General features: G+C 40.5%; 1 protein-coding gene across 1 annotated transcript in view; it reads left to right on the top strand.

Annotated features, from left to right (window-relative positions):
* slc9a1a (solute carrier family 9 member A1a) overlaps positions 1 to 9602 on the top strand; it is a 53899-nt gene extending 44297 nt beyond the window's left edge. The window contains exons 10-12 of the mRNA XM_080427448.1: positions 387 to 488; positions 1698 to 1779; positions 2706 to 9602. Of these exons, the coding sequence (XP_080283574.1) occupies positions 387 to 488; positions 1698 to 1779; positions 2706 to 2977 (456 nt within the window). The 3' untranslated portion in view covers positions 2978 to 9602. The remainder of the gene's footprint in view (positions 1 to 386; positions 489 to 1697; positions 1780 to 2705) is intronic.
* The last annotated feature ends 5357 nt before the right edge of the window (positions 9603 to 14959 follow it).

Below are 14959 nucleotides of genomic sequence, written 5' to 3'. Positions count from 1 at the left end.
TGATTTAAAAAGTCATTCATTAGTTGGAAAAGCTTGCACATACAATGTAGGACACTGAGTAAACCAAAAAGAACAGTCCCACGAGGAAATTGGCTTCGGGATGACATACATGCTGTCTATCCGGAAGTACAGGAAGTAAAAGTCTACTTGTTGACCAGCCTATCGGAACTTCCTGTTGCCCCGTACTTCCTGTACTTCCGGTTAGATACTTTTGTCACTATATACTGTAGGTCCTGTCCAGCCTAGGTCTCATCGACATCTCTGTCATTGACATTTCCACAGGTCATACTTGAAGCAAGACATGCAGCAGGAACCTTGTTACACAAGTTCTCATCACCACTTTGTTTTATGAAAGTGTAAGTTTATGTTGGTGTCTCTTCTTCTAGCTACGCTCGTACAACAGACACACTCTGGTTGCTGATCCCTATGAAGACGGCCTAGGCGACTTACTTATCAAGAAGCAAAAGATGTTCGAGCTGGAGAAGAAGGTGAGTTAACCACATGAAGTCTAGCGTCCATATTCTGAGCATGTCACAATAGGCAAACATTTGGAGAAATAGGCGAGCATTCCGCGAAAATAACTGATCGACAAAATCGATATTTGGTTTAAAAAACGTTCATGTAGAATCAATGTCTTTCATGTGTTTGTCCAAGCCTGTAGTCGTTTCCATCTGCTGAATTTGCCACACGGAGAGCATGACCGCAACATGTATTTGAATCCTACCCATAAAGACATTGATAAATAAATGTGTTACATTAAGACAAAGGAAACAGCAATAATAACCTCAGTAAGCTCATCTATATATTCATAAACGACATATATTCATTGTACATTAATTGTTGATAGACTGTACTGTACATGTATTCATTCATATAATTATTGGTGACACACACACACACACACACACACACACCTATCTTTTTTACCTTTTCTTTCTTTTTTTACTTTTACTACACTTACCTGTGCTTCTCCTGTGTTCCAATATCGCCAGTAGTAGAGAAGCGTTTTGTAACAGTGGTATCTTTTGAAACAAACTATGAGCACTTGGGATTATACCACAGAATATCAACCATATTACATATTGTAAGTGTCTTTTCATCAATATGTTAGAGCTTGTATTCACCCACTACATTTCTGAGTAAGCAAGTGAGACAGATAGACGCACAGACAGCAGCCTTGCTCATTTCACACAAGTGATTCACTCATTTTGCCAAAAGTGTGTTTATTTTCCAATTGGAGGCCATAGTCTTTGTTGTCCTTTTTAATTCATTTGCATTGCACAGTTGGAGTCTGATTTATTTGTACAGTAGAGTTGCACTACGATATCCCTCCTGTCTGAAATTACTTAATTAATGAGAATGGACTTTGGATATATGGAACAAGCCAGAGGTTGCTGTACTCTGATGTGTTCCACTAACTGTGGGGTCTAATCCACCAATATACATCATATTAGATTATGCTTCAATATTTAAGTGTGGTAAATAACAAAATCACCATATTCATTTGTATGTCTCCTACATTAGTTGAAAGTACTTTGTCGCACAGATTCTTGTGTGTTTATAGTAGCAGAATTTCCTTGAAATCAGAGGATAATTTTGGCTAATGCTCACTACCAAACTGCCAAACTTGAATTATGATTTTGTTGGTGTATGCCTCACCCTTATGCCTCATGCGTGTCACTGTGTGTTCCAAACAGATAACGGAGATGAATAACTACCTGACAGTGCCAGCTTCTTCACCAGACTCCCCAACCATCACCAGAGCCAGACTGGCCTCGGGTAGGTCCAGACATTTTAACCACGGCCACTTGCAAACAGTGCCAACCACCACCATGTTACTGTGAAGCATTCAGATGAATCACCAATGAGCAGCAGCTTTCCACCAGTTCCACCGGTTCCACATGCAATGCATACTGTATGGTCTTAAGAAGACCTATGCTAATGCTAGTCAATGATCACTGTGTGTTGCACTGCTACCGCTTCTGTTAAAATATGCCACACTTGATATTTCCCCCATGTTGGAAATATGTTTGCATGTGCCGGCTGGCATGTAAACCAGTGTGTGGTTTCATTTTAGATACTGATTTCAAAGCTGATCAGACGCAGAAAGAGGATATATTCTGTCAAGGTATGTAGTGAGTGTAGAGAAGTCGTGTTCATTCAGTTGTGGTAACCCAAATGACTGCTACCGTGAAGATCCTAACATGCATGCATCATTTTGGTTGCTCGTTTACATCGTTTTCTGAATGTATTATGCATGAGATCATTTGATTTCATGACAGGGTGAAGTTACAATTCTGTAGCAAAGGCATAAAACCAAGCCCTGCCATTTTCATTATAGATATGGATACAACATTTCCGTTCGTGTTTTTTAAAACTAATTCTGAACCAGAAGTGGCGCAAACTGCGTCAGCATAGCATGCCTTCCATCCAAAATCAGTGGCTTGCCCCGCATTCTTGCTGTTTGTGACGTGGATCATCTTGACGTTTTTTTAAGCTTGCAATTGTTCGCTTTGGGATGTGATATTATTACTGTGTTAACTGTAATAACTGTGTGGAATGTGAATGTTTGTGAATTTTGTGAACATTTGTCGTATTGACTTGGGTGTGTGTGTGTGTGTGTTGATATGGAATGGCTGTTCATCAGTCATTGAATCGGTTTGCGCTAAATCCTTACCGTGTGCCACCTTGGAATGTTCTCCCAGACCCCCAGGCCTACAGCATGAAGCCCATGTCGGACAGTGTGCCCACCATCCACGTGGACCCGGCTTCCCCCCAGTCTCCAGATTCTGTCAACGTCATGGACGAGTTCCGCCGGGGCGGCCAGCATCAGAACGAGGACCAAGGTTTGATGATGAAACCCCCCTCTAAGGAGGGCGAGAAGGAAGGAGGCAGGGACCCACAGAAGCTCGTAAGGTGTCTGAGTGACCCGGGTCCCAGCGCGGACGAGGATGAGGACGAACCCTTCCTGCCCTAATATCAGGATGGGGTCATTACCACCAGCCACGGGCCAAATGCTCCTATATCCTTGTCTGTGGCTGTTTTCACAACTCTACCGACCACTTTTGCAACCATCACTTGGAAGGTGCTGTTCTATTTAATAACCTAGTTAGCTTGTAAATGGGTGAAAGTGGTAGGTGATTTTCAGGCTTCTCTCAGATACTATAGCCTGAGGTCAAAATAAGCCACCTTTTCTTCCCTGCCTCCAAACTAGGCCGGACAAAGTGGGCGTTATGATGCATACCACTCCCTTTACGACATGGCAGTAGAAGAGAGAGGACTACTTTACTGCTCTACTCAAAATAATCTCCTTGGTTCAGAAACCAAACAAGCCAAAACTGTTAAAAGAGCATAAAACATTTATGTTCAGCGAACCAAAAACTAAAATCAAAAGGAGATTGCTTGAAAAAGAAAGGAGGGAAAAAAACAGAGCCATTGGTTTCTTAATGTCATTGCCCTTTATTTTTTTAAACATGATAGGAAAAGCAGCCGCTGCTATCTGGGAGATGTTGGGTGTGGGGACAGTAGTCTTTAGACACATGGGGTGGGCTAGATCTATGCATTACCAAAGGTTTGAACTGTTTCCTTGTCAGACAATTATGTTCTTGTTTATTGATTTGCTGTTGATGTTATGAACAATGTTTATTATTTTACAATCAGATATCTGTGTTTCAAGCTACATTCTGCACACCATGTACAGCAGACCTTGAGTTTATCAATGGAGGAAGTTAATTCCAACATTCTTTCTTCCAGTCATACCCTTTATAATTGTTTCTTCAATATGCCTCTTAAGTTGATATTTTATTGATGCAATTCATTTTAAGCATAATGTTATCATATTATTACACCCATTTAAACTGCTGGACATTCAATTTGACAGACTGTAGCTCACACTCTTAACACACACGTGTGCGCGCACACACACGCACGCGTGCACACACACCCATATGTTTGCCTTATCTTTTGTTAGACACAAACTGCATTTTAAATTGAATGGGAATCTCTTTAAGTGCACCTTTTTAGTTTCAGGGTCACTGTATATATTTCGGGGAGGCATCCAGTGTCAGTGGGTTGTAGGGAAAGCTGGATGTAGTATTTAGACACTGCAAAATATCACTCTTCCTCACTGATGGAGACCAACCGCACCAACGGCACGTGTTGAGCCTGGACTTCAAATTCCACATTGTTCCATTAGGCAGCTTTTCGTGAGCAATGTTCAGCAGCAAAGGGAGAGGAGGACTTGCTAATGTAGTGCAAAACTGAATGGTCTGTATGTTAAGAAGCCACAAAGTGATACAACGCAGATGTTTTGATGTCAATCGCTGAAATCGCACCAGAGTTTTATTGTCTTGCGTGTCAATGTTTTATAGGTTTACCTTGATTAAGAAATCCCTTTAAGATAACACTCGAGTAGAGTTAGAGAAATCATCCCTGGATGCTTGTGTAACGTTTGACCGTATTCATATGCAAAGCCACTCTACTATAGTGGTTCTCAATATGGTCTCGGTTGTCCTGGGGGGGGGGGGGGGGGGGTTCAGAAGGTCTCCAGCTAAATTATTGATAGTTACAGACCTTTAGTGGGTCTCTAACTATCAGAGGGTCCAATTGGTTGAGTTGAATTAACATTGAGAATTTTACAGTGTATATTGTGGTCCCAGAAATTAAAATTGTATCAAATGGGGGTCGGTAGCCTAATGCATAATAACTGAGGATACTTGAAATTAAAAGGATTTTGTTGATTCAGGCCCTTTCTCTTTTGAACCTTGATCATAAGCCATTTTGCGCATTGACATTATGTCATATTATCTAAAGAAAACCTGAACAGAACAATGCACACATCATATTGGGTACATTAACACTATATTCCCATCATGTCCTCATGAGGAGTGACAGCGTTGTACTCAACTGTGATTTGAACATGAGCGAGGGGCAGTTTACTTCATAGGAATCCATCCATACCCCACTTCTTCAAAGCCAAGACTATAGGCCATAGCAACCAAGTAATTCTATGCAGTATAGAAGTGTAAAATGTGTATAATTGAATACAAAAGATATATATAGATGTATTAATTTAAAAAACGTTGGTTGATGTGTAATCTCATCGTCTCAAAATGCAACACAAATCCTATGAATACATTGAAGCCCGGATCTTAAGCTCAATTTGTGCGTGTTGTGAGGTTGTAGATCTGCTGTTTTTTGTCATATGACGGGAGTATAAATTAAGCGTTTAACATGGGCATTAAGATTTTTCGGTACAGCTGTCGCACACCCCAGACCATGACTCAAACATTGTTATCTGCACCCACAAAAATGGAGCCTAGAGTTTTGCAAATACTAAAATACTGAGAAATTCTTTACAGTATATGGTATAAAATGTGTACGATAGTCTGTGTAAAATACATAATCTTTAATACACATGCAGGTTCACGGTTAAATTGAATATCACGGCCGTGAATATTTACGATATTCTCTTATCCATTCTGTTTAATGTTAATTGTCCATTTGAACATCTCAAGGGAACACCTAACTGTACCATTTTGTGTTTTAACATTTTTGTTCATAGTTGTGACTGGTGAAGTGCAGTGCAGCGCAGCCACAGTGTATTTGATCATAAACCCACATGTATTCCTCTCACCTGTGTGAACATGAGTAGAATTCTGTAAATTAACAGTAGTACCTCTGTTCAAAACATACCACGGTCAGGTTTCTGACTGAGCGTGATATGGAGTGCAAACGTGGATTTTGAAACATTATCTCCCGAGGAGGATTGAGTGAGGCACTGTTCCACTTTTCTGGCCGTTATGCTGGTGTTAAAAGCCTGATTATACTCCGTAGTGTGTGGCTTAATAGAGTGACCCTTGTCTCCTCTCTCATCCTGGTCTGGAGGTATCGCCTCACATCCAGAGTGCTCCCATTACAGTTGCACAACCCAGAGTGTTCGTTTTCTTTTCACAATTCTTCCACTTCTCCATCTGTTTGGGATCACATCATACTGTAACATTTATTGTTACAGTAGAGATGGTAATGTGAAGATAATTTGTATTGTTTATACACTGTGTGTGTGTGTGTGTGTGTGTTGGCCTCAGTGTACTTGAACCAGTATGTTGGAGCCCACATACACAAAAAAGGCAGATTTACCCATTATTAGCTAGTCTGGATTGAATCAGAAAACAGAGTTTTAGTAGACAATCGGTGAACCACTGTGGCAACAGCCAATGAGATGAATTAAGAGCAACTCCGTTATCCCTACAGTATATTACACTCACTGGTCGATCCGTCACTGCTTAAACGCTTTAATTAAGATGAGTATTGCTTTGTCTTTGTTTTGCTGACCTCCGATTCCCTATGTGTATTATTTTTAGCTTTGGCTGCACGAGTATGCTGTTCAAAAGTTGTTGGCAAGTGGTGACAGCAACCTTGTTCTCTGTTATGCTTGCTTTGGTTTACAGCCGAGTAAAACCGGATTTCCTTTATGTGTCTGCGAGATTTGAGACGAGACGTGGTGAGCGTCGAGCTGCAATAGTCTTGTCGTTATGTATGTACTGTACAGTACTGTATATATTCAGTCGTGCAGTGTACACACCGTTCTGTCAGAAATGCGAAATGAGTTTCTCTCAAGACCAGTCGTGTTGAATAATCATTGTAAGCAGACATCATGGCAACAATTGACATGTGTATCCAAAGCCTGAGCTTGTCTCTTCTCTTGCCAAATGAGTCACAGTCCCGTTTCCATGTATCTGAAATTAAAGGACAGTTGTAGGTTGACAGATGGGAAGGTCAGACAGATAAAGCGTCTCATTGGCTAGACCAAATTCAATTTGTGTCTCAGAAATGTCAGACTGCATGTTGGGTGCGCGTGGGGGCATCTTGGTTGTATGAAATGTCACCTAGAATGAGGCTGAGAGTGGTTTTCTTAAAGCTTGAGGCTACCGTCCCACTGACATGCCCTTACCCCATCCTCAAATCCTATCTATTATTGTTTAAAGGACACTGATGTTCATTCATACAAATAGCTTGCTGAATGTTGCAGTGACAACTGTTGTGGCACACCTGTGAATTCATGCTTTATGCTGTTATCTTTCCAGATGGGTCTGTGATTTGGCATCCACGTAGTAGAGGTTAATGTTGCCCACTTAAAGTGCAGTGATGACTCAATGCTGTCCTGCTTAGAGATTTATATTTATTTTTCTACTGTGTTTCACGAAGAGAACAGAGAGATATTATTCATGAAGTGCACACGTGTGCAGTATCAAACTGCTAGATCAGATAGCAATGCACGCTCCACAAACATTCCATGGATAACAATAATGTCATATAACTCGTATCACACTGCGCTGGATCGAGCCAGTGGGTTTGTAAGTAAGTAGGTTGGAAGTGGCTTATTATCGGTATCAGCCGAGCAATGAGGGGAGGGCGTCTATCCCCCTTACAAGGTTTTAGACCAGGGAGATGGCTTGATGAGGTGGAACGCCACACCTACTGTCAGCTCCCAGTACTTATCGCACGTTAAGCCGCGCTACTCATATGCTGAGTTAGCAGTGCCCGGGATCTAACCCTGGTCAGAACCTTGCAATTCAAATGTAAGCGCTCCACTGACTGAGGTAACAATGGGTATATCATGTGAGAGATTTGGAGAAACACAAAAAAGCAGGAGAAACCTGATCGTCATTAGAGGAGGGGGGTGTGGGGGGGGGGGCAAATCGCATCCCTTATTGCACCACAATAATTCAAAGCTTTCTCTCTCCCAGCCAAGCATCACTTTCTTGTTAGAATCATAGAGAATGCAGTCTCTTGGGCAAACATCCGCCACAACTTTGTGGTAATGTTTGTAGCGGGAACCTTATTCTAAAGCCATAAATCCTATATTTAAAAAAAAACTATTGTATTGAGATGTGACAGGATCACATGCACATCATTTTGCCTTTGTTAATCATTAGCTTGGAGTGTAAAGTCCAACTCTGGGGAAAAAAGGGTTTACATTCAAGTGACTTGTGTCTTGTTTGCTCATTTTTCACTCTTCAAATGAATGCTTGCTTTCCTTACTGAATGTTTCTTCAGGAGTACTGAACTGTTTCAAGTTATGCGCACTGTCTTGGACTCATTAGAGGTATCTATGGACTGTAAGACAGTTGTGTTGGTGCAGGCTTCTAGTATGTGCTATTCATGTTTTACACTGCTAAATGTGCTTTATAATACATCACGCAGGTTATTTGTATTCATTTGCTTTAATGTGGAATGATTTGTGTGTGTGTATTTGGAGGGGGTTTGGTTGTGAAATACTGTACACAAATGTGATTTGTATGCAACCTATTGTGGGTTGATGCTTTAAATAGTTACTGTGCTTTACATTGCTACTTGTGCTTTACAAAGGTTCAAATGCTTTACTTTTGTTTTTTTACCCATCTCATGTTTACCTCACTCTAACAACACTCCAGTGGCATTTGGAACCAAGCCTTCAAACTTCAATATGCCGCTTAAGTAGCTTGCTTCATAATATAAACACAGACTCAATTTATACCTTAAAATATATCTTTATTTAATTGTAAAATGTAAAATATTTATAAACATATGGCCTGTGGGGTTGTTTTGAGTTTTCCTCAACATTTGTGTTCATAAGTTAATTTTGTTTTCTATCTGTATAAAGCATCAGCTGAACATAAATAACCTATTAAACTCAACATACTGTAAAATGTCACCACCTTGGACATGCATGTAAGGTCGCATCGTGGATGTAGCTTAGACGAGCACTGTACAGACCAAAAGGTAGTCTTCAGATACATAATATGGCAGACGCTTGGTTAAGCCTCAATTATCACCAACACATGGGCATAAAAACTGCCCTAAAGGCTGTTTCCTTGCTATGCCCATGTTTACATCATTGTTGTCGAGTTTGCCTAGCACTACTTCCCTTGTACTCGACACCAAGCACTTTAACAAAGCAGGACCTTTATCAGAAATACTAAGGCCTGATTTATACTTGGTGGCGCGTCAGTGTCGTGCACCTAAAATAACAGATCTATAAGCTAACAAAGTGGTGCGTTGTGAGCTTTTAGATCAGCTGTGTTCGGTGCAAGACCCCAAGCATGCAACTAAGTATAAGGGGCTTTAACATTAGAGAGGCAGCAGTGAAACTGGTGACACATCACAGAGGATGGAATGTACAGAATGATGGGCCTTATAATTAGAAAGAGGGTTTGCATTTGCTAGTCGATGTCATGAGAGAGGCCGAGAATGAAAACGTGAATTCTATACAATATCAAGCCATTGTATGGAATGTCGCTCTTTTCTTTATATTTTGTTTTTTTTGCTGTTTTCTTTTTATTAGTGTTGGTGTGATCCGTCAGTCAATTATTTGCAATTTGCTAAATTTGCAATAATTAAAGATTTTTTTATTTTATATAAAAGTGAAAAGGGATGTATAAATAAAGATATAGTATTATAAATCTATGACAATACAAATCAGAATCACAAGTGTGCACTGTCTTGTTGATTATTTCCTCTAGCTTACAGCATTCCATCCCTGTACTTTGATGACTAACATCCAGAAATGAAACTCATAAAATCAAACTAGGCACCGAATTAAAGTTTTACTTTATACCATTGTTGTGTCTTAGTCTCACTGTGTCTTGTTATTTTGAAAAAGGATCTAGAAAATTATGAGCACACAAATTAGACCTGTAATGGGTCAATGACTATAAACCTGTAAGGATAAGGATAATTCCTTTTAACAGGTCGTTCATGAAAGTCCTTGCGGTCTTGTTTCCAATGAGAACCTGTGAGCAATTAGGGGTTATATCGCAATTACTTGGGGGAAATCTCTATTCAACTCAAACTCATTTTTATGCCAAAATAGTTCTTCCATACTAGGTTGCAGCTTGTTATGAATGACTTGCTTGGTTTCAACAACAACAAAAAGTTCCTTTACTTGTAATAAATTGTCTGACCAGGAGGGGGCGTGCTGCACTAGGATGTAAATAGAATAAAATCATTGCAGTCTGTGCCTTGAAAACAGATGTGCTATGGTATAACCATATTCTGATTATACCATAGCAGAATGCTCGAGGAAGATATGCACCATTTGGACTCCTAGATCACCATCATTACAAAGAACTAGTCATTTGGGTCAAAGTCCTTTATGGTTAAAGCCCACAGCACCCTGATAATAGATTTATTTCTGTTCCACTCCCCACACTGACCATGTGTGCTGGAAAAGTGGAAAATAAAGTAGATGGGGGGGGGGGGGGGAGAGTAGCCTATCTCTTTTTACCTGTGGTTAAGCGGAAACACAGGAATCGTGCAGAAAACTAGTGATTGATAATCATGCCACTGCCTGATTGCCACTCTGAGCTCCTCATATAACCCCCAACACACACACACACGCGCGCATGCACGTGCGCGCACCTGCACACACACAGCCACAACACCATCCTGCATTTCTGCAGATTCAGTTTATTGATTTGGTAGAGCTATGATGACAATGGGAACCACATTTGAGTATAAAAGTATACAAAGGCCTATTGAGCTTATGCAGTCAGTCTCCTGTTCTGTTCACAGTGGAAACACTACCAGCTCCAGGCTGTATCAGTATGACATTGCAGATTACAGTTTTAATTTTCCACTTTCTTGCTCTGGGTGGGATGAAGTCATATTCATGCCCATAAATGCTGACGAGCTGGAAATCGTTGAGCGGTATTCCCCTTTAACACCAAGTAGAACTTTCTGACTACGTTTGTACAAAGAAATGAAAAGATATCGACAAACCTTTTGAATATGAGTCACACTGAAAAGATCTTCTTCTAATGTCACTCTTGTGTTGTGAGCCTTCCAAAACGTCAAACTGTGTTGAATGTGAGGGAATAAAAACCTTTAAAACTATAAACTACCTCAATGATTTCGTATCCATAAAACATTAAACAGGATCTTAGCTAATTAATTTTACATTCGGGTGTCCTGTTTATAACTAACCTCTTTAAGAATCTGCAGTTCCCATGCCAAATATTTAATGGCCAGCCCCAGTGTTGTAGGTGTAATTTACGCCTATGTCCAAACTGCACTGGCCTGTCTTGGCTTGGGTTGATGTACTGTTTGTGTATTTCCAATCAACTGAGCAGCTTAAAGTGGCACTATGTAACTTTTTCTTTATGACTAAAATGCCATTTTGTCCAATCTGTATGGTAGAGTATGTTAATACAATGTAACTTATACAGTTGGGGTGGTTGTATTTTGTCTCCCTGCTCTTCTATTGAGACATTAGATCCTGTGTCTAGGTGAGACATGACCTTTGACATGATCCGTGTCCAACCAGAGTTTCTGGTTGGACACAAATTTTGACCTGAAAGTCAAGATTCAATTCATTCCCTGAGTAAGCAGGCAGGCTCTATTAGCTAAATGGTAAAAAAAAAATCTGCACTTGCGCAGGAGCCCGGGTTCAAATCCGAGGTAGAAGAGGAAAGTTACATAGTGCAGCTTTAAATAGTCAATAATAATTTTGCTTGTTCAGGACCTGTGTAATTTACACACATTAAATGATTTCTATTTGCACGTGGACTCCTCTGTTAATTTTCTCCTGATCACTTTTTATCCTGGATTGATTGATTGAATACTTTATTAACAGTTTGCAAAGACAAGCACAGGGAAGTAGGCCTACAGTTCAATACAAGGTCTGTTAACTCTTTGACTGCGGACGACGCGATAACGCGTCAAGTGCTACTTTGTCCAGTTGGCCGTCGACGCGCTCGACGCGCTGGACGCGCGTTCATTGTTTAATCTCTGATTGCGCTATGCTGCTTAATATTCAATGTTATTCTCAAGTTCCACTTACTTCACGGACATCTGCATCCGGTTTCATGGCCTGGATTCCGTTTCCGGTTTTTGATTTTTTTCCCCAGTCATTTTCGTCCAAAATAGGTAAATAAACGGGTTTTCACACGGTATAACGGACAAACGGACAGCTTCTCTTCTATAATCTATGGTCTGGGTGACGATCAGTCATCGCCGTCGTGCATCACAACGTAATTTTCGCTGATCAAAACAATCTGGGTGACGTCACATCCGTTTTCATGTTTTTCCTTGTCTAATCTATGAAGAAGGGTGAGAGAGACCCAACGACATGATCACGCTGTCATGTGCTGCTCTCTGCTGGCGGATTTGTGCTGGGTCTTTATATTATGTGTCCTTAAATTATTTTCATGAGAAAAATTCAAAATAAAAAAATAAAAAAACACGAAAATTGCTGGCACTGGGGGAGTACTTTATGAAAATACTCTGGCAGTCAAAGAGTTAAGAGGATTTTAAACCCAACAAAGCACTATGGCTTGTTTCCATTGGGGTCCTTTGTACTCAATTCATCAAAACATTTAATGACAGACAAATATACACTACTATGCAAAAACATCATATAAACGAGTATAAATCGAGAAAAACAATATGTGCAGTAAACAGTTCGGGGGGTAGGGTAGGCAGTACCGAATTGCAGCCACCTGTAAGTGATCTTTTAGAGCGGCTTTGAAGGAGAGTAAGGATTCACATGTTTGTATGACTGTTGGTAGGGCATTCCACATTTTTGTGGCATTGCAGTAGAACAAATGTAATCCCTTGTTAGAGCCAAATCTGGGTTGAACGTGATTTGTGGAGCTCCCTCTGGTGTTGTGATTGTGGATGTCATTGAAGTTTTTTAAGTAGTTTGACGGGTACCTGGTTCTCTTTGTGGTGTAGTGTATCTTGTAGACCAGGCCAGCGGCGGACTGGCCATTTGGCGTACCGGGCGAAAGCCCGGTGGGCCGCTGGGCCACTGGGCCACAAAAAAAAAAAGAAATGTGTTGAAAAATATTTTCGCTCTCGTTTTAGGATTATTACGGTCATTTCCGGGTCGCGCGGCCCAATTATTAGTTACGTTAATGTTTGGGCTGGGATGCTTTCCAGCAGGGGCCTCAGTGCGGCTGCAGAGTTCATGTGCAGGGCTTGACAAACCCCCCCCCCCCCCCCCGTTGACAAAACGGCCCGGGGGGTGGTGGGCCGGTTCGGACCAAAATGCCAGGGCTGAATTTTGGTCCCAGTCCGGCCCTGGACCAGGCCCATTGCAAGTTGCTGTCCTCTGTCCTCTACTCTGAGCCATCCCATCCTAGCAAAACGAGCAGGGATTAAATGCGTTGTAGATGTAAGGCCAAGCAGTAGCCTGACCAATCCTTTACATTAAATGGTTCTGTTTGTTTTGAATGATGCGGCTGCTTCTCTCAAATAGTAAACTAAAATAATTTGCAAGTCACTGATGGAACAGGCAAGGCCACACGCCTGTGGCAGTCTTTCAGACATATTATTGTAGAATAGAGTTTAGAATTACAAATAAAAAAACTTATTGTTGATGCTATATGCAGTAATTACCAGATGATGGCACTGTACTGCCATGAATATTAAACAAGTATTGCCATTATTGTGTTATTTTTTTTAATACTATGTTGATGATTCAAATAGGCCTACTGTACATAGGAGCACAATGGAAACAAGTCCCTAAGACATTTTTGTGTTATCCTTATAGCCTTACTGTCTGACTGTACCTCGTGCTGTTTACATTTCTGACTAATGAAGTATTCAATCAATCAATCAATCACAGAATCAAGTTGACAGTTTTACTATTAGAATCACTGTCAAATGAGTTATGTGGAAAAATACTGTAGCATGTGTGTTGAGAGGGATGGAGGCCGAGGCTTATTGTGTTCCCATTCTGTCAGGTTTGTTATTGCAGTTGACATCCATTTATATGGCCCATAGACCTGCTGTAATGTATGGCTAATTGTGTTTAGGCGATAAAAACTCTGTTGCTTCAATGTTTCTCTCAAGTGAATGTTTGGGAATTGAATGGGAGCACTCTAGGCATTGAATTTCACTGAGGGGTAATAATGTGTTTGGAAGATTTTGTTTGCCATCAAGGACTGTTTTGATTTTGAATAGACACATTTACTCAAGTACTGTAAGTACAATTTTGAGGTTCTTTTACTTGAGTTTTTTAATTTTTTTATGTCATACTCGTCAGTATGTCATGTCAGAGGCAATTATTGTAGCTACTTTTTACAAAACTATTATTATTATTATTTGACAGCTTTAGTTACTTTGCAGATTTACATTATTATTACAAAATGTACATTAAGTGATAAATGATGATGTATAATTATAGGTTAAGCTAGCACATACAGTACGTAATTAAAATCTACCGGCTGCAACATTAAAGTGATGAACACATTATGCATTACTAATTGCAATCCAATAATATTATTGTGAAACAGGCCATTCTTCTTTTAGTACTTTTACATTTGTAAGTAGATTTTGATGCCAATCGTTTTGTACTTTTACCCAAGTAAAATTTTGAATACAGGCCTTTTACTTTATTTCTACATTGTGGTATTGCTATTTTCACATCAGTAATTATTCACATAATTTCTTCCACCACCGCTGAGGCGCATCATTCGGACATCTAACGGAATTATTTCTCTATATCTCAGAAGAAATATATCACTACAGAAAATACCTCATGAATCCATGTGGCAGTATCAAAGACCTTTGGGATTTCACCCTATTACAAGCCACATGTGGTTCTAACTGAGCTACCCAGTGGCACTGCCAGTAAGGTGAAAAACTGGCCCAGGGCTTCACAGAATGCAGTTATATTGTGCCAAGAGGATGTTAGTGGTGTGGAGGGCAGTGTCAAATTCTGTCATGGGGGCCCCAGAATTCTTAGCATCCCCCTGGGACAAGGCACAGTGTCCCCTTATGTGTCCTCTGACACATCTATGTACTCTCTCACCATGACCCACGGCCAGTACTGCTTCACTGACATATCTGTGTACTCTCCCACCATGACCCATGTGGCCTACTGCTTCACTGACACATCTGTGCAGTCTGCCACCATGCCCCATGGTCAGTACTGCTTCACTGATCCATGGCCCTCAAACACAGCATATACTGT

This window comes from Gymnoscopelus braueri (genome assembly GCF_963280865.1).
Source record: "Gymnoscopelus braueri genome assembly, chromosome: 4".
In the NCBI taxonomy this organism is placed as follows: domain Eukaryota; kingdom Metazoa; phylum Chordata; class Actinopteri; order Myctophiformes; family Myctophidae; genus Gymnoscopelus; species Gymnoscopelus braueri.
This window is presented reverse-complemented; position numbering and strand designations above follow the sequence as displayed.